General features: G+C 50.0%; 1 protein-coding gene across 21 annotated transcripts in view; it reads left to right on the forward strand.

Annotated features, from left to right (window-relative positions):
• Positions 1-20653, forward strand: part of CACNA1C (calcium voltage-gated channel subunit alpha1 C) — a 722361-nt gene that overhangs the window by 651487 nt on the left and 50221 nt on the right. For 10 of the 21 annotated variants that reach the window (XM_081059050.1, XM_081059036.1, XM_081059053.1 and 7 more), the window contains one exon: positions 12602-12685. In XM_081059050.1, the coding sequence (XP_080915176.1) occupies positions 12602-12685 (84 nt within the window). Of the gene's footprint in view, positions 1-11919; positions 12004-12601; positions 12686-20653 lie in introns of all 21 variants that reach the window. The other 11 variants (XM_081059047.1, XM_081059052.1, XM_081059051.1 and 8 more) reach the window with 3 other exon arrangements.

A 20653-nucleotide genomic window follows, 5' to 3' on the forward strand; every position in this document is an offset into this window, starting at 1 on the left:
GCTGGCCGCTGCCAGCAGGGCTCTGAGGGAGTGCACGGGGCCCGGGGCAGCTGGGCAGACGGAGTGAAGAACAGCAGTGCCAGTCTCGCTACATGCAGCAGCACAGCAGCCAAGGGCCAGGAACACCTGCCAGCAGGGCTCCGTCTGCCCTGGGCTCCCTCCGCGGCCACAGACGCTCTGATTCCTACGTACTCCTCCAGGAGCGGTGGAGAGAAGTTTTCTCTAGAGCCTGCAAAGGACCAGGAGAAGAAAGGGGACAGTGAGATGACTGGCAGGAAAGGATGCAGACTGGGGCCGTTGCCTCTCTCTGAAAGCCGAGGATCTTTTAGAAACCTCGTTTGCTTTTACCAGATAATCACATTGCCCACTAAGCTCCACTTTCTCTCCAACTTTACCTCTGGCTCTTGCTGTACCATTCACCAATAATTCCCCCTTCAAACAATTTTAGGGGTACCATACATTTCTGCATGATGCAATAATTTTGGCGAGGCTTTGTTTTTTTACAGAGCCAATTTTACTTCTTGTTTCTTTTTTTTTTCTTTTTTTTTGTGTGTGTGTGCTTAATCATCGACTGCCACCGGATTCCACAAAGAGAATTCTGGTAGATTGAAAACAAGACAGCCTCGCTCCCACCTCAGTATCACCTTGAATGAGTTGTGGCTGGGCAGATAGGGCACATAGTTCCTACACACACTGTGCTTTCCATGCCTCAGTTTCTCTGTGAAGTAGGAAGACTGGCTTAGCATACTATGGTGAGATCATGTCTGTCTTAGTCCATTCGGGCTGCTACAACAAATAACCATAGACTGAGTAGCTTATTTCTCACAGTTCTGGAAGCAGGAAATGCGAAATCAAGGCTCCAGCATAGTTGCATTCTCTGGTGAGGGCCCTCTTCCGAGTTCATAGCTGATGCCTTCTCACTGGGTCCTCGTGTGGTGGGAAGGGTGAGAGAGCTCTGTGAAATCTCTTGTATGAGAGCATTAACCCCATTCTTGAAATCCTCTTAATGTAATCACCTCTCAAAGGCCCCACCTCCTGACTCGGTCCCCTTGGGTGTAAGGATTCCAACATGGGAGTTTGGGGGGACACAAATATTCAGACCATAGCAATTTCTGGGAAGTCACTGGGGAAAGTGCCCTCCAGATGGAATGTGTGCTGAGCAGGATCCCTCAACCTGGGGAGTGTGCATGCAGCTAACTCAGGACAAAAGGAACTCGACGTCCTGCCTTATCGTGCCTTCTTGTTCATTTCCATTTAACAAGTTCTGCAGTTCTCGTGTTCTGTCATCTCTCATCCTGAGCTCATTTATTCTATCTCTTCATCTAGATTTCTGCCTAACACTGTAATATAATTTCAAGGCTCATCTTAATGCATCCTTGAAGTTGGATTGTGTGGGGGCACAGCATAAAACATGCTACAAACATCTAAAACTATACTCACACTTTCTTGTGACTAATGCCACCCATCACTGGGCTTTTCCAGATTTGAGCCCAGTTTTTCGCCATTTACTCTCTTTCTGTCTCTAGACCTTGTCATTTACTTCAAGAACTCCTGGCGTATATGGTATTTGGCCAATGTCTTGCTTCAGGCTAACGCTAACCAACAGCCCCACAAATATTGTATTGAGCCTCCGATGTACCAGGCCGTGTGCTTCACACCAGGGACGCTTGGCACCAGTGGCTGTGCGCAGGCTGGCGAGCCTGGAGCTGGCGCGTTGCCATTGTAAGAACAGACCGCCCGGACCTTGATCCACTCTTGGTCCTTATAGAGTCCCCAGTTCACCATCTCATTCACCCTTAGAAAACCTGCTATTCAGCCTGGTACTCCTATTCCTACTTACAAAGAAGCAGTGAATAAACACATTAACCCATTTTGTATCGATTCCTACACCTTATATAAAGTAACATTCAGAAAAAGGGGTAAGGAAGTAATATATATTGTGTCTTTGAAGAATCAGACATTACACTAGACATTTTCCATTCGTTATCTCAATTAATCCATAAGACAAGTAAAATGGTCTTTAGGAAACTGAAGTTCTGAGAAAAGCTAAGTAATGTGTCCAAAATCAAAGAGCCAAATTTTGTTGTTGTTTTTATGGGATTTTAATGCAGGTTTAAGTGATTCACAAACCAAGCTCTTTTAACTACACCCCCATTGAAAGAACAAATGTGAACAAGCTGAGATGCACTCAGTGGGTCCTCAACAAGTGTGCATTTTCTTTCTTATAAGCAAATCAGAGACAAAAAATAAAAAAACAAGCCATTTTCAAGTAACAGCTCTATGGAAATTAATACTAGTCACTCCATTGCTCTGTCTCTACTTCCTCTGAAGCCCCTTACCTCCCCCTAACTTTCATTCTCATTCACCCATTCTGTCTTTGGTCCCGATGTTCTGCTAGATTGGCCTACACCTTCTGGATTTCCTGTCCAAATCTGAAGTGACAGGTACTTTCAGGAGATGAGACAGTCACCTGATAGGTGGGCTCAGGAAAGTAAAACAACAGCTTACTACACTCCCCTGTTCATGTGTATGTGTGTGTGCGCGCACACACACACACACACACCCTTGCAATGGAAGACTTGCATGTTGTGGAGACAAAAATTCAATTGCTAAATTCCTCGAAGGCAGAAACTGCTTCATATGCATTTTCTTGTCCCATGAGAGGCATTAAGAGAAAGTTTAACGCATGCATGCATGCATGAATGAATGAGGATTATAGAACTAGAGAACAAGGAAAAGAGAGTCAGAATATTACTGGCAGAAATCACTATTGAGATCATTGACCTTCCATCAAGGCAGACATCTCTACTTTCTGCCATAAGAGATTCCCTGTTTCTAGAGGCAGCTCTTTGGGGAATGTTCCTTTATACTGAATTGAACATGCCCCTTTGTACCTTCCACTTATTAGCACGAGTTTTTTCATCTTCTCTTTCTGTCGTTGTTGGGCACCTCAGTGATCTTTACAGGACTCATGGTATAGCGCAAGAAATGCCAATAAACAAAGTGATTGCAGAATAGGGCAAGGGTTATGCTGGGGGAAATGGGCTACCACAGGGAGAGTAGTGGGGGAAGACGCACCTTTCTGAGATAAGGTGGTCAGCAAGGTGCCAGTTAAACTGAGCCCTGGATGTTGAACAGGAGCCAGAAGAAGAACATCTCAGGCAGAGGGAAGAGCAAAGGCCCTGAGGCAAGGGTGAGCTCAGCTTTTTCTGGGAACTGAGAGCAGTGAGGGAAAAGGACAGGTAGGCAGGGCCCCAGCATGCAGGCCCTTGGGACCTGTAAGAGGTGTAGATTTGCTCTGACTGCCCTCAGAAACCACAGGGCTCAGAGGCCTTAAGTGGGGCATTATATAATCTGATTGTGGTTTTGAACCAGCATGCTGCCTGCTTAGTGAAGAATGGACTGGTGTGGGGCAGAGAGGGGAGGGAGGTGGCAGTTAAAGCCTATTCCTGGCAATGCAGGTAACAGCAGTAGAGAGGGAGAGAGTTGGGCAGAGTCGTGACTTTGCCTGACGGTGAAGTGGATGTGAGGGTGAGGAAAAGAATCAAGGAAAGCTCTTGGATAGTCTTTGAGCAGGACTGCCTCTCACCTATCTGTCTACCCCTCCAGATGCTAGCACAGCGGCACCCCGTGGCATCAGGCACTCCGTAAATGTCACCTGAAGGAGAGAAAACCAGGGCTGGCCTCCACAAACAGCATCCCCTGGTGGACTCACCCGCTCAGTCCTCAAGGTCACTTTTGCCCCCCTGATTCACAGTGGTGCCCTGCAGGTTCCCAAACACCCCCAGAGGGCAGTGCACCCCCCACACTGAGAACCGTGGTCGGAGGCTCAGGTAGGACTTCGTTCAGCCTGTTACTTAATTTTCCTTGAAACCTATTTAATCCGAACTATTAAGAAACCAGTGTCTCCCACCATCAGTGGAACCCCCTCAACCCAGAAACTCAGCACATACAGACAGTGCCAAAGAAATGTATTCACATTTTAAGAAAGGAACACTGTATTAAAATTGTAATACTCAATGTATACGGATAACACAAGATGAATACAAGTCACGTTTGACTTCGGCAATGACAAGAGGTGCTCAAAGTGGTTCCCGTCGGCGTCCAGACACTTCTGATTACGGCGAACTACTGCCTGAGCAACGCTGACCAAAGTGTCCCCCTGTATACATGTTTTTGGCACCCCTGGTATACGTCACATTCCAATGAGTAGGAAAGAGAAGAAGGAAGGGCGGCAGTAAGGGGACTACCCGGAACAACTCAGCCCACCCCTACCAGCCTCCAGCTTCAGTCCTGAGTCGAAGCAGGCACTGCGTGGGGCCGAGCTCCTGCCTGCTTCTCAGCAGCCTGATTGGTGTGTGGGCATTACCCTGATGATTATTTATTTGTAGAATGCCCACAGGACACCTGATGGAGCAGTACACGGAGACAGGCACAAGTGGGCTTTGTCAGGGGGGCTCCCCGCCTGCTCTTGTACCCAGATATTTGCATATTTTTGCAACATTGTGACAGGTTTCTTTCTTGCCTGGTGCTTGAGAGCTTTAAAGTCACATGAATGATAAAAAGTAATTATATGACTTGCGTAAAGTGTTGTGTGGGAAGGGTAGGATAAGCTATTACATTTAATTATTTAATGTAGAAAATTATTCCCACCATAGAAAGAAGCCCAGTGGGAAAGTCCACTGTTTCCATCTCCGTTCCTGCCACTGGGAAAGAGACTGGACCCTGCCAAGTCTGGAAGGGATAGAGGGATCCCCAAACCTGCGGGGCTGGGTTACCCTGACCCAGCAGACCTGAGGCGCTGCCAGTGCTCCCAACCACTGCTGCAGGGGCGGGAGGGGCCCTCCGTGATGCGGAAGGCAGCCAGAGCTCAAAGCACAGCGTCAGTAATAGGAACAACCACAGCCTCCAGCGGGCACCGAGCACTTAATGTGTGGACCCAAATAACCCCCAAACCGTCTGAGGGCGTGAGGATTTCCATTGGACAGGAAGGAAGCGGAAGTGATGCTAAGGTGCCTGCACAACTCCAGGCCCTCTGCAAGTGAGGGCAGTCTCTCATTTCGTTTACATTTTGTTCCCTTAAGTGGGTGCAGGTAGCTGGCTATCATGGTCGCAGTGGGTCACACCTGCCCCTTTACTAAGGAGAGGTAGGCCCGTTAGGTCAGGAAGGGCACGGAGACAATGGGATGGGATTTGCTGCATCTGGGTTTGGAATGCTCTCCCAGAGCCCAGGCCAGCAGGACTGGGCAGAAGGGAATTTGAGGCAGGCAGACCACAGAGGGTTGTCAGACTTCCAGGGTCATCCACTGCTTCTCCTCATGCGCCCGCTCCCACCACTGCCTCATCTCTGCCTTCCCTGCTCCTGCAGAGTGCTCACATGTTCTTCTGAACTTAAAGTTACCCGCATACACCACAGTGCATCTGCTGGCCATGCCCCAGCCCACGACGTACCCATCAACACCCTGCCCTACAGGAGTCCTTTACAGAAAACAGGTCATCCCCAGCATGAAGCGCCTGCCGTCTACTCAGGGGCAAGCCGAGGTGCGGAAAGAACCTCCTGAGGTCCCCAAAAGAAACTTAGTCAACAACCCCAGTTGTCCTCTGCTCCCAGTGGGGAAGACTGCAGGTTTCTGTATGCCCACACCATGGAATTCTAGGTGCCCAGTAAGCGCTCATTATGTGTTGGTAAGATAAATAAATGAACGAGAGGCCTTTGAAACTTTCCTGGGGAGGGAAAAGCTTAATTCCAAAGAAGAATCGGAGCAGAAGGCATCCAGTCCTAAGTGTAAATCCTCCAGCAATTTCGAGAGCAGCCCCCATCACCACCACCACCACCTGGGGCCTCCTCTCACCAGAGGCAAGGGCCTCGTCCCTAACCCTATCCCCTACCTGCTCCTGCCCTTTGTCCCCACCATCCCAGGCTATCCATGCAGCAAGGGAGCATGAGCCTCCAGGAACCGCTGAATGAACACATCACAGGGTGGGCGCTAACACAGGAAAGCAGAAATCCTCACTGCCTCCCAGGCGGCTGGGGCCAGGAGCAGCTGTGGGGTCCAGTTATGCCTCCTCCATTAGACACCACTAATTGCCATGATTACCGTTATGCCTAAATGACATCCTAATGTAATATAATTTATATTATCTCTGCTTGATGTCAGTTACCATTGTGTTCCATGTTCCGTGGGATGGACTCTTCACAGACACACACTGAGACATGGCCACTGCTGCCTCACTCCCTGCTGCATTCAGCTCCTCTCCCTGCTTCATTCAACTCCCCGATCTCTCCGTTCCACAGTGTGGACCCCGGGAAAGATCATGTGTCCAGGAACTGGACACTCCTCCCCACTCACCACCCAGTGCCTCTGCACAGCCGTCTGCCACACTCCCTCACTCAGGCGGGGGCTCTACTCTCTTTCAAAGAACCCCTTGTCCTGGGTGAAGTACAAGCCATTTTTGCCCCCTCTCTCCCATTTTAGGCCCTGCCTCTCCCAGATGGCCTTGACCCTTTCCTTCAGTTTCTGGGGGCTCCTGCTGCTTTCTTGAGTTGCTGTGTCAGTTCAGAGGCCCTGGGCCTACTCTGGGAACTTTCCATCCTGCCCCAACTCCTCTCATACTCCTGTTTTCTTCTCTTGTCTTCTCTTGTCTTCTCTTCTCTCTCTCTCCCCCACCCCTTTTTTACTGCTTCTCTCCACTTTCCACCATCTGCGCAGTCGTTACTCTTTTCCTCCTTCTCCTTTCCTGTGGCTTCTACCTTGAGTAACCTTTTCCATCAATACCCTTCTCATCTTTTTCTTCTCACGTGATTTCTGTAATTCCTTCGCTTTCCTGCCATCTCTCTCTCTTGGCAGTTGAGTTTTCCCTCTCTCTCAGACACTCTTCCTTCCCTCACCTTTCTTTGTCCATTCCCACTCTCTGTCTCCATCCCAGCAGCTCCACTTCTAATCTCAGCTCAGGTCTCCCACTTTGACACTCTGGGGCCCTGTGTGTCCCTGGAAGGGTGCAGTCTCAGGGGCGAGCCCCGCAGACAGATTGAAAGTCCAGAGTCCGCATCCCCATCAGAAGCCTAATCATCTCCTCTGTGAACCTTTGCTTCACCTTCTCTCTGATGAGACTGATGGTGGCAGGAAGGAACAGAGAAGGTAAAAAACAAGTAATGGCAGCAAAATAACCTTTGCCTCAAACTCCCTACGAATACATAGCACAATCCTAGGTGTGCAGGATTTCTTATGAATCTCTTCTTACCACCAACCCATTTTAAAGCTTGTGCTGCCTCTGAGATGACCACAGCAGCGAACTCTGCTCTGGGCAGCCAAGGAGCTAAGAATCCAGACTTCAAGGGCAAAGGCATGTGCCTACCACCTCTCCCACTGCAGCCCTGCTTTCCAGGATCAGACTGGAAAACGCACCCACTCGTCCACTCATTCCTCTCTTCGCAGCCCTCTAGGCAGAGAAGAGGAGCTGGGTCTTCCCCCGTAGGCCTAGTGGTTTCTCAGAACCTGGCAGTTGACTGTCTACATGAACATGAGCCTGACCAAAGTTAACCATGACAACTTGCACACTGTCACTAATCTCAAAAGACTAGCAGCCAGATTTCATTCAAGAACTCAAGACAGTCACACTACTCAGTAGCGACTCAAGAGAAGCAGAAAGGGCCTTAGAGACACAGGAAAGGAGAGCTCAGGATTCCAGAAGCTTCAGCCTCCTCCCGCCTCCTTCCACACACCTGGGCTAGCCGTACCCTCTGCTCAGTGCCACCCCCAGAACCGAACCTGTGAACCCTACTTAACAGATCGCCTCTAGTAATCATGACAGTAGCTAGTACTTAGTTAGAGCTTACTTCAACCAGGCTCAGATTTAAGTGCATTATAGGTATTGGCTCATTTACTCCTCACCAGAACCCCATTTTATAGGTGGGGAAACTGAGACATGGAGCGGTTAAGTTATTTGCTCCAGGCCATCCAGCTAATAAGTGCCAGAAGTAGGATCTGAACCCAGACCCCTACCCCATTGATCATGCTCTTAGCTACTGTGCCGCCTCTTTCAGCTTGGAATAGCGCCAGTGAGGGAGTTGAGTCAGGGCACAGATAATCCAAAAGACAGCAAAATCCAAAATACTGGTGCATGCGAAATGCATCACATGATACTTTTGCAACAGTCTCTCCTTCCTAGTCATGATTTGCTGACGCTAAATATCAACTTGGTCTATGGTGTTCTCAGCCCACGGCAGCCCGTTACTGGAGGGGCAGCAGCACTCAGGAGAACGGCTTCTGCCCAGGCTGCAAGTGACTGCAGGTCACAGGACAGCTGCCAGCCAGCCTGGGGGGACGGGCACACAAGCTTCCTGAGGAGGGCCAGGCAGAGGCCCTCCACCACCTCTGCAGGGTGTGGGGCCTGAGAGGGAGAGGCTGCCAGCCCTGAAGGGGCCGTCCCTCCTGTACAGTCAGTCCTGTGTGGCTCTGGGGAGTCGGGCATGAAGAGGTTTGGTTCACTGTGTCTGGCAGAGCCAGGAAAACCTTCTCCCTGACCCTGACTTCTACCTTACCATGTGGGGCCCATCACCAGGGAAAGGTGGCTCCAGGTCAAACTGATTTGTAAGAGAAAAAGAACTATGATTTTTTTCCCATCCTCCTCCCTCTATTACACTCCTAAATCCCCCATTACCCATGGTTTCGATCAAATGAGGAAGTGGGCAAAAATGGGAGAGAGAGAAAATGAGAATGAGTAAGAGAACACTAAGGTCAGGGTGTCCTGTTAGCTCAGTTGGTGAGAGCGTGGTGCTAATAACACCATTGCCAGTTCGATCCCCGCATGGGCCACCACCGTGAGCTGTGCCATCCTTTAAAAAAAAAAAAAAAGAACACTAAGGTCTTACACTCCAGAGGGGACTATCAGCCTTGTTTCTGGGAATGGGTGTGGAATGGGTGGGAGGAAGAGACTAACCTGGAAGCTGGATCTGAAACCGTCTTCATGGTCCTCCTTGGAGGATTGATGGGCTGTGGACAGAGGGGTGGGAAGGTGGCTGGATGGGTCAGGGTTAAAAGCTGCCTCTTAAAGGGATCCTGTCACCAGCCCCCGCAGCCATGATCCTTCACTCCTGCGTTCCAGATACATGCTCCTCAGGGCTGTGTCCACAGGAGCCCTTGGCAACAAGGGCACTGGTTGGTTTATGCAGCCAGTGGAGGCCCAGGCACTGGGCCCACCAGGCACCTTGCTGCAGGCCAGAGAAGTTAGTCAAAAGCCTCCAAGAGCACAGCATGCAGAGGGCAAGGACGAAGCGTGAGGCATGAGTCTCCACAGCCCATCCAACCCAGTGGCCGCCATGAAGGGATGGGAGAGGGCCATGGTGAAGGAGAAGCTGACTGTGTTGTGCTTCCTTCCATCTGCATATGCACACAGAACCCCAGGAGGAAGGGTGACAAGTGACGCACAGCCAGGAGGCTGACAGGGTCCCTTTAGGTCTCAGCCCATCCCCTCGGGCTCGCCAGCTGATTAACTTCTGTGTGTTAACCTTTCCTTTGCCTGCTCTCTGCCTCTCTTCCTTTCCCTTTCCTCCTCTCAGAGGTGTTGCAGACCAAGGCCAACTCACCCATTTTGTTTCAGGTCTCTGGTGGATGAAAGACTCCAACTCATCCTCCTTTCTTGAGCCCTGAGCTTTCCACCTTCCTTCCTCTCCTCCTGCCCCCACACCCAAATCATGTTTTGTTACCACGTTTTCTAGGCTAGATGCTGAACATCCTGGACTCTACTCTGGTTCCTGTTTTTCCCCTTTCTCTTCCTCGACAGCACCCCTCCCCCCACTTCCTTTCTGAAATAGCTTGACCCACAAAGATGGTATTCCTATCTAGAGATATTCCCCCAGTGTTTTCTAAAACCTAATTTTAAAGCACACACATATTTATAGTTCATTGGGGTCTTCACTCTTCACCTCCCTTCCTTCAAAATCATCGATCTCCATTTGCCCTGAGAATGATATCTGACAACCTGAAAGAGAATTCGTTGTTTCCTGCTCATAGCATGTGACTTAAATAGGACAGAGAGGTCTCTCTCTGCCTCAAAGGCTCTAGTATACTCAGAAAATATTCTGAGTAACCAACAAGAAAGCCATGATTCCAAGCTGACCCTCACCTAACCCATGCCCTGGCCAACCCCTGCTTCCCCAGGCCACTGTCCAAAGTCTCCGAGGTGGCGCTTCTGTTTTCTCTTGGCAGAAATGCCTGGGAACCGAGAGGCCCCTTTCCCTGTGACCTGACCTCCCACACTAAGAATAGCAGGACTAGGACAGCGTGTCTTGCGATCCCTCTGGAAAGAGGGCATGGCTGAGAAGTGGGGAAGTTAAGGGAGCTGGATAGAGCCAGGAGGAAATGGAAGAACACAGACTCTTGGCTCTTGTGAGGAAAATATAAAAAGGGAGAGTTGGCAGACTTGTAGAGAGCTGGGGAGAACAATCTGGGAAACTCTCAGAGGAACCCTAATGCTTTCATACCCACTCGCCAATCACTAGAATTCCATCTTCTGGAGGCCAACTAGTGGCTCAGAGAATAGGAAAGTTCTGGTCCCTCTGAGTAAATGTGCTCCAGCCATGTTTTGCCCCCTTTGCAGACATTCCCTTAAAAACTGAAGGAGCAAATGTTCTTTTTTAAAGACAAATATCTTTAGTACTACGTCCTTTCCACTCCACCCTTGGGGAATGCAGCTGCCCTGTTCCTGGGCTTTCCTGAACTGTGAGCAGATAGCCCATAGCACTGCTCTCTAGACTCCCACACCTCTCAGACAGGCAAATGGTCCACTCTCTGTACATAGTGCACCCACCCAGGACTCCTGGAATCCACTAAAGAGTCTGGGACAGCCTATCCCTGGGTTGATCAGTTGTCCAAGTACTGCAAAAAAGTCTTTCAAAAACATTTATCTCTTCCCTTCTCCAAATATGGTGAAAAACAAAAAAATTCCATGCATGCAGAGTAAAGTGGTGAAGCCAGGACACTGTCTTCCCGTTCTGTGCCAGAACCTCTCCTCCATGGCACTCTTTCCTAAGAAGCCTGCGTCCCAATCCAAACCCTCTACCCAGATGACCCTTATCACTTCAGTTCTCAAGAAGGGTTCTGACAACCTTGTTCACTTTGGTGGCATCTGCATGGCAGTGGGACCCTGTATCAGAATGGAGATGTTGGGAAAGGAGCTTGGGGCAGGTGCTTAGAAGATACCCCAAGAGCACTGTGTAGGGCCATGTCCTGCATGACCAAACTGTGACACTGACCTGGGCTCTGTCTCCTTTCAGTTAGGAAAGGCTTTGCCAGGACAAAGCTGTCCCTGGAAATACCGGAGCCTGTCCAGTGCTGGGACAAGGGTGACTTCTGGTTCTATCTTCATAGAACCCAGCTTTTTATAGGTATCATTAAATGATATGGTCCCCTTGTTTTTGCTGAGCTTTGCGTGAGTCACCTCTGGGCCATCCTTCTGGACCACTCTGACTGCTTCTTGTTAGTTCCCAGATCACCCACAAGACCACGGCCCATTCTCTTCTAAGGGGTCATCCACCTGTGCTCCCTCTGATGGAAGAGAACTGGGGGCGTGGGAGATGCTGAATGCGGACTGAAGAGTCCAGACACAACCCTTCACCATTGCAGCATACACTGCCTGCCCCATGCCCTCTCCTACCCTGCTGGGAAGTAGAAAGGGCCTCTGTGCAGGAGGGTGGTGAGTCTGGAGGAAGGGGAGCCGTGTGGCCCCAGGAAGACAGGGCAGGAGCATTGGCCACCCTCTCTCCCCGGGCCCCTGGGCTCCTGGCCATGGTGAGGGTGTTTGGAACTCCAGCAGCAACACTAAGGTGCCGGACAGTGATTCTGGTGGTGACGTTGCTCTGTTCTTGTCTGTCTAATATTCCTTTTTAATCCCCATCCTGCCTGCCCCTCCCTTATGTAGGGTTACTTTAGTGATCCCTGGAATGTTTTTGACTTCCTCATCGTAATTGGCAGCATAATTGACGTCATTCTCAGTGAAACTAATGTGAGTATGACTCTGCCCTCCCCAGGAAACCTCCTCCTTCCTTTTCCCTCTGCCTCCTCTGTTTCCCACTCGCGCTCTCTCACTCTCTCTCTCTCTCTCTTTACCTCCTTTTATTTATTTTATTTAATTTCCTGTTTTTACCCCCTTCCAGTCATGCTTTTTATTGAACCTGCCGTCGTCCTGTGAGGGAAAAAAAGTGGGAGCTTCTCCTCCTTTTTTTCCAATAGTCCCAGCTCAGCCCACTGTGCAGGGCCCAGGAACTGGGAGCCGAGTGGAGGGAGCAGGCGAGGGAGATTGCCTGAGCTCCTCCCAGGGTGACCACAGCCCACCGTAACCTTTGAACTAACCCAGCTTTTGTCAGGCCTCTCCACCCTGCAAAAACCAGGTCACCCAGGTTTGAGCCGCCAGAACTGTAGAGTGGTAAGAGAGTATTTAATATGCCCACGTAACCTCTTTCTTTTCTCATTTTTTTCTCTTCTCTCCTTTCTTTCATGCTTTTTTTTTTCATTTCTCCTCTTCCTTTTTGTTTTGTTTTTCTCCTTTGTTGTTGGTTTTTTTTTCTCTCCTCTCTTTTCCTCGGCTTCTCTGCCCCATGCAGCACTATTTCTGTGATGCATGGAATACATTTGACGCCTTGATTGTTGTGGGTAGCATTGTTGATATAGCAATCACCGAGGTAAACGTAAGTACATGGCGTCTGTACCTAACTGTCCGTGCCTGCTCTAACACTCATTGTCTTTCCCGGTTTTTTGTTGTTTTTTTGGGGTTTTTTTATCCTTCATTTTATTTTCTCCTCCCCACCTCCTTATTTTCATTTAGTTTTTTGTTTGTTTGTTTGTTTGTTTAAATTGGTTTAAAGGATTTTTTTTCTTGTTGCTTTATTTTGACATTTTATTTACTTGTTTTTAACTTTGGAATGAGTTAAAGTTTCAAGTTTTAATTTTAAAACTTAAACTTAAGTTTACAACTTTCCTTTTAAGTTTTGATTGCTGCATCTTTTCCTCTCTCCTTTTATAATCAGCCTGGCATGATTCAACTGTATAGGAGAATGCAGCTATGGGGATCGTGGAGGGAGAAAACCAAAGGCTAGTTACAACTGCTGGGCGGCTGCTGGGGCAGGGACCCAAACCTCCCTTCACCCCCGCCTCGCCTGCAGACCACTGCTGCTCCCTCTCCTGCCTTCCCACCCACCTACCTGGGAAAGGAACCTCTCACAGTGGGACACTGGAGTTAAGGCTCCGGCTTTGCCTGCACCGTCAGCTCAAGGCGCGGCCCATTGCATTCACATTGAAAGGGCTCCATCCCACTTAACGTCAGCAGCCCTCCAAGATGGTTTGGGAGAGAAGAGAACCAGCCATGTTCAGACTCTTGCATGCACCCCTCTTCATAGAGTGGCCAAAGAGCTAGGTGTCTGGTTGACCCACCCAGAGCTCTCCGGGGGTGGATCCCCCTCTGGCTGGGGCAGGAGCACCTCCCTCCCAGGTGAACCTGCCCAGAGAACTGACTTGCCCCAGCCTGGCTGTCCCCACTGCCATCCCCCTCACACACTGCCTGGCTCCCTGGCCTCAGACAGAACCCCAGGCCCTGTGCTGCCAGGCTGCCTGCGACCTCTCCCAAGAGCTGCCTCCTCCTATACAGTTCCTACCGGTTCCTGCACATGTCTTTCCGTTACCTGGCATGTTTAAACCTTCTCTCTTTATCTATAGGCAAGCCCTCTGCGGTCAGTCTTTAACATGTATTGTTTAATTTTTCTGTTGTTATTTTACCTCAATTATGAGACTTGGTAATGTTTGCACAAACCTTTGATGCACTGAAACATTGAATAACAGCACGGAGCAGACACTGTACGGTTTTGATCTAAGATGTTGGAACTGCCATCTCCCGATTGTGTCCTGCCCTCCCATCTGCATCCATATTTTGCTCCCAATCAGTTAAACTGACGTGTTATTTTATCTGCCTGATTCCCCTGATCCAAAGCCCCTGTCTGCTCCCCTCCAGCAGATAGACATTGGAGGGAGGCTGTCATGCTTTCCATACGTACCCCATCCGCCTTTTGCACCCTCCCTGCTCCTCTGCAGTTCAAGATTCCATTGTCCCTGTGTCCCAGATCCCCGACTCATCTTTGTCTCATGGTGTGTGAATGTGTGTGTGTGTGTGTGTGTGAGTGTACACTCTCCTTTGACTTCTTCCAGTAAGTGATAGGTCATGAAAAAAACCATCAGTCTTCCTACTCATGCTCTGTGCCCTCCTCCCCTCATACCCTGCCCCACACTCCTGAGCACACCCCTAGCTTTGCAGGCTGGACAGGCCTAAGCTGTATCTCAGAGCCGTGAGTTAGTTACACAGGCGCGTGTCATTGCCAGAGCCTTAGCACAGGCAGCTCGCACCCTGCAGTGCGCTGAGCTGAGGCTACTGCGGAGGGGAATAGGGAAGGGAGCAGTGGGCCCTGCCTTCTGAGGGTGTCATGCTCCGACAGCAGTGCAGACCTGCATGAGAATCTGTGCGAGGGACCTAGAGCCTGGCAGAAGGAAAATGCAGGAAAGTGACAGCAAGCTGCTCCCTGTATGCAGATAGTATCCACTGCCGTCCCAGGGGGTCCGCTGGGATTCTCACTATTGGCAAGACCCACCCACATCAACACTCAGCCTACCATTTCTCCCAAATTGTTGGTGTTTTTAAAAGAAAAACAAGGACAAAGCAAAAGGGTATAAAATGTCTACAGAAAAAGTGGCTATGTTGGGGGTAGAATGAGGTACAGGACAAGAAAGGAGCATGAAATCATCACGCAGAGCTCTCCATTTGTAAGTGGTTTGCTATTTACGATTCACCCTTGAATTCATCTCCTGTAACTGAACCACCCTGTGAATCTGACAGGCAAGAATTCTCATCCCTAATTTGCTGATGCTAAAGGTGATGGTGGAGAGATTAAGTGGCCTTCTGTGCCACACAGTGGAATCCAGGCCTCCCGGTGTGGCCAGTTAATTCACTTTGCCCTGGGCCAGGGTTCCTATCTCTTTAATCCATGATGCCCTTAGATAAACATGCATCTCACATGTCCCCATCTCTGTACTCTACTGGGCAGAATTTATTCAGCCCTTACATTCTGTAATTTATATTTAAAATAATCATAGGTGGATTTTTTTTCTCATTTTCTAAAAAAGAATTTTTTTCATCAGCTTCCCCGCCTTGGAGTTCTAATGCACCCTGACTGCTCCTAGCCTGCCTTCATCCCACATGCAGTTTCTCCTCACTCCTCCAGATTTGTGAGAAGTCACACTGAAGGGTGTGTGGAGATTAAATGGGGACAATGTGTGTGATGGAGAGCCAGGGGAAGTATCTGGAGACCCAGCACTTATTTCTGGACCACTTTCTCCCCTTCCCAGACAATTAAAGGGCTTCTGAACAAAAAGAATAAATGTAACATCACCCAGCAGGAAGGTGGGGTAGGAAAGGAAGAGAGGGCTGGATGTGAAGTCAAAGCAGGCAGGTTGTTGACTCTTGCTTCTTCTTCTTCCTGTAGAAGATTTAGCTTCCTCACCTGTCAAACGAATATGATGGTGCTTATGGCACTGTGCTTTGAAGCTCAAATAAGAGCATGTGTTTTCAAACTCTATGTAAACTGTAAAGCACTATGGATTGGGAGAGACTGTGGCACCCAAGCAAATGACATTTTCTCCCAAACCTGCTGGAATAGGTGGGAGGGCTAACCTCTGCCCAGGTGTATTTAATTATCATTTACGACCCGCAGAAACTGTGAGAGCCCTTGTTTCCTGGATATGATTAGATTCTTGGAGAGGTTGAGTGCGACCAGATCAAAGCCAGCAGAGCTTATTGGCCACTGCCCATGACACAAGCCCCGAAAGGGCTGTTCCACAGGCACAGCTGTGGCCCAACCCTGCACTCAGACAGCAACCAATATGGACGACACATTATCTGAGCAATAATGCTCAGTCTCAGAGGGAGGGCCCTCCCCCCACGTGGGTCTGCTTTCGGGCCACTGGTAACTTACAGGTCTGGACACTCCCTGGCGCAAGGATGTGCTCAGCTCCAGGACGCTTTCCCCACGTGCCACTTGAGGCCTTCTCAGAATTTTCTAGTCTTACTCTCATCACAAGACACCCATTCCCAGATATACATTCTGTGTGGCAGGAATCCACACTAACAGCCTCGGAGGAATCCATGAGGACTTCTCACCTGTAACTTGTCATCTTTGACTCTTGTACACCTACAGAATCCACGCTCATTTCCCTCACCTAATCGCCATATTCATCCTAACTGCCTTCCAAATATTCCCCCACATTTAAACTCGTCTCCTCTTAACTGTCTCTTTCCTTCTTGCCTTTATGAGGCTATGGCACCCCTCCCTCTCAGCAAATGGAGCTCCTACCAATGCCAGGAGCCACCATTCATTCTTTCCACCATATTTATTGTCTCACTTTCTGTGTGTCAGGCACAATTTTAGGCACTTGGAACATATCAGTGGACAAAACATACTAAGTCCCTTCCTCATGAGCTGGGTTTCTAGCGTCGGGGGAATAATCAGTGAGCAATGCAATAAGGACAGAAAATAAGGATATCATGCCATCTGTTAAAAGATGGTAAGTGCTTTGGAAAAGTGTTGGGTATGGGGGGTCAGAGGTGCTGGGAGCAGTGAAGGCAGGTGCTGGTTTAACTAGGAGTTACGTGCAGGTATCAGAGAGGAGCTCTGGGGGGAAGGGGCAACAGCCAGTGTGGCTGGTGCAGAATGAGCAGGGCAGAAGGAGGGGGCTGGGCTCGGAGAGGGGGACCCCATTTGGGCTTTTATGCTGAGCAAGGAGGGGAAACACTGGTGCCTTTGAGATGAGGTGTCCCATGATCTGACTTCCATTTGCAAAGGACGACTTTGCTGTCCACCGGAGTCAGGGAAGACAGCAGAACACCCTGTAGAAGGTGCATGCGGTAACCAGCTAGGAGGGCATGGTGGTCTGCCACAAAGCAGCAACAGAAGTGGTGAAAAGGGTCAGATTCTCAGTCTGTTTTGAAAATAGAACTAACAGTATCTCCTGACAGACTGTATGTGGGAGTGGGAGAAAGAAGCATCCAGGATGTCTGTGAGGTTTGGGCCTAAGCAGTGGGAGGGTACAGCTGGTATCAACTGGGAAAGACAGGAGGTGGAGCACGTTGGCATGAGGGCACACAGCCAGAGGTCAGAGCATAGAGTTGTCAGCATAGAGAGAGTATTCAAAGCCATGACAGCGCTGCAGAGCTCCAAGAGAGGAGAGACGAGAGAGACGAGGACTGAGCCGGGGCCTCCAACATGAAAAGGGCAGGGCCCTTTGTGCTCAGAGCCAGGCTGGTTCAGCTTCTGTTCAGTCAGGGAGATGCTTCTGAACCACGGCCCATGTAACCAGAAGGCATCTAAGTCCCCACCTTGTGTAATTCCGCTGGGCTCTGCTGCCAGGGCTGGGCACAGGCCACTGCGCCCTTCTCCTCCCTGAGCGTCACCTTGTCCTCACTCAGAGCCTTCCCTGCCTCGGCGTCCCCTGGAAGAGCAAAGGGCAGCACCTTGTGCCTCGAAGGAAGCCTTCTGGTCTGCCTTTACTTCTCAGATCTCAAATTATATTTTCCAGAGGGAGAACCCAGAGGCGTAACCCCTGCAATTGTTAATGGAAGCTCCTGGAGCATCAGAAACTGCTCCCTACTTCCCAAATTGGAAACAGTGTGGATGCCTGGCCAACAGCCTTTCCCAACATTCTTCTTTTTCATTCTGTATGTTAAAGTTTGTTGCTGAGAAGTCTGGATTCTTGCATGATAGACACAGAAATATGACCAAACTGGGAATGAAGAAACCTGTGTTGTTTCCAGCTCTGGTACTATTAAGCCATGTGACTTAGAGGAATTACCCCATTCTCTGGGCTTCAATTGCCTTGAATGCAAATGAGGGTGAGGGTAGGTTGGGATTCTCAGAGGGCCCTTGAGCCTCTAGCACCCCATGATTCTAAATGGGGTGTTTTCTGATCGTTTGAGGCAGATGTTCGTGTCTTCCTCACCATCTTGCCAGATTACAGATCTAAGGTGGGGGTCCTGTCAGAAAGCCCCAGGGCCATATGGGAATCGGCGCACTTGGCTTTGGCATGGCTCACGTGGAAATCTACAGAGGGAAGGCCCTGGAGGGACCTCAGGGTAGAGGAGCGGAACAGAGATTGTGTGAGGCTTAGAGCCCTTCTGCGGAAGGTTCAGAGGGAGGAATAGCTGGAGGATTTACTTAGGTGTCAAAAGGCCAGTCCCCAGAAGTGACCAGAGCAGGAAAATAAAGGAGCAATGTCACTGCTGTGGTCTTAGCTGATTAGAGCAACATGGAGCAGGGAGAAGGTGGGGGGGGGAGGCAGATGGCTGCTCTTGGACAAGCGTGTGCCAGGCAGCCTATAAGGACGTCACACACACCTAGGTTACCCCCTCAGAGTGCTTATTGTCCACAGGACCAACAGTTTGCCCCAGGTCATGCATCTAACGGATGGCAAGACTGGAATTCAAATCCATTTCTGTGGGAAAATTGCCTCTTGCATTTCCACAGAGCCCATTGGCTAAATTGCTGGGCCAAGCTTGCCTGGGCATGGCATCGCCGAAGGGCCGCTGCCAGTCACTGATCCTCATTCAGTGCAGTCCCAGCAACGTGACCTGGGGCAGAGAGGCTTGACCTAACTTCTGTGTGCCTACTGCTGCGGTCAGTGCCAAACCAAGACGGCCTGGGCATGCTCCGACAGGAAGCGCTCTGCACACCCCGTGTTCACACACCTCTTTAATGGGCTCAGGAAAAAAGGGCAAAGCAAGTGGAAAGCCCACCCCCGACCGTTGCCCACCTGACTTATGCAATTTGAGAAGAAAATGGAAACGGGGGATAACAAGAGGGAGAGCAGGACAAGACGGGGTGGGGCTCACGTCAGGGCCTCCAGGCGCTGGCCCCAAATCCTCCTTACGCCATTCCCGGAGCCAGTGGTATCTTCCCACCACAGACCCACAGACATAACTGCTAAATAACTGCCACTCGTTGGCTTCCCATAAAAATAATAAAGCAACTTTGGGTCCTTCTCTGGCTTCGGGGCCTGGAATAATGGTGAAAGCAGTCATCCTGCAGCACAGTGTTCGCTGCACACCCTTCCCTCACAGCTGAGTCAGAGAACTCAGCCCGCGTACTCCAACCCTCTCTCCATCCTTCAGCCCACACTGCCTCCGTGGGCCTCAGCCTGACTCTCTTGATCTACGTTTTCCTGCCCCTGCCATGGCAGAGAAGGGGCCAGAGCAGCATGAGAAAGGCAAAGCTAAGTGGTCCCCTCCCCGCCAAGAGCTGTGCTGAGGGTAGAGGCAGAAAGTAGATTCATCCGAGGATGACAGAGTGGACACGCCTGTGGAGACCACCTAGCCCATGGACTCCACACACAGAGCATCTGCTGTGGAACGGGGCCCAGGGTATGCTGGCAGCACAGACAAGGACGCTGAAGGCAGGAGCAGGCAACAACCTGCTAGTTCCCGGCTTCTTAATAGTAAGGCCAAGCCAGAACGTGGCCCCTCACTCCCAATCCTGTGTGTTTAGTGTAGGGCGCTCAAATGGTGTCATCGCCACACATTGTCTAGACGGTAATGGTCAGTGTGTCCTGAGCTGGTTCTAAGGGAAATTAAAGCAGGCTTATTGTCTCAGGCCGAGCTGGGGGGGGCAGACTTCATCCTGGCATCTCCCTACACCTCCATGTCCCTTTGGGGGGACCCGCCTTCTATTGCTCAGAGACCTTCCTTCCAGCCTCTTCACCCTCAGCCCCACAACAAAATTAATGTGACAAAGTGCCTAGCTCCCAGTACACTAATTCACACTAAGGCAGCAGTGACTCGGAAAGCTACCCTTCCAAAATGCAATGTTACCTTTAGAGAGAGGGAGACAATGCTCAACCTAAAGATTGAACATCTAGTATGCTGAATATAAGAATTTCAGGAACGCAACCCGAGTGAGAAAGATGTTCCCCGCTCTCCACCCTCCAGTTGTTTTACACAGGCAGTTTCCTCCTCTGCTTGAAAATAAAGTTGGCCCTCGAGAGATCGCAGAGCCCCACGCATTCCTCGTGGGGAGACAACGCATAACCATCGGCATTCCAGCTGGAACTGGAAGAGCCATTTTGAAAACCCCCAGGCCTCTGAAGAGTGAGGCTGGCTGTGTGGGCAGCAAAGGAGCACCGTAAGGCCACACATGGCCGGACACGCAGGCCCTGCAAGCATGTTCCCCAAAGCTTGTGCCTTGGGAAGTGTCTTGCAGGCTTGACCCAAAAGGTTCATGGGAACCTGTTTTTTTATAGATATCCTGATTTGGGTTCTTCATTCAGCTGTTAGATCGTCTGACAGTTATAACCCGTCATTGCTCCCTTTGCCCTCTGCCCTCCGACCAGGACCCCTTCACCTTTTGTTTTCTTCTGATTTTCTTTCCTTTCCTTCCCTATTCACATTTTTTTCTATCCATATACAACTCTCTCCCTTCCCCTAAAATAGAAGAGTGAAAGGAAGCTGTCACAACACACCCCTTGATTTGGCCAGACAGCCATCTGGGTCGAGCCAGTGTCTGTTACTTGAGTTCTCACAGGCTGAGCAAGCTTTTGTTGCTGTGTTTGCCAGAAAACTTCTAAAGCAA

The sequence above is a fragment of the Rhinolophus hipposideros genome (assembly GCF_964194185.1).
Source record: "Rhinolophus hipposideros genome assembly, chromosome: 9".
NCBI lineage: Eukaryota > Metazoa > Chordata > Mammalia > Chiroptera > Rhinolophidae > Rhinolophus > Rhinolophus hipposideros.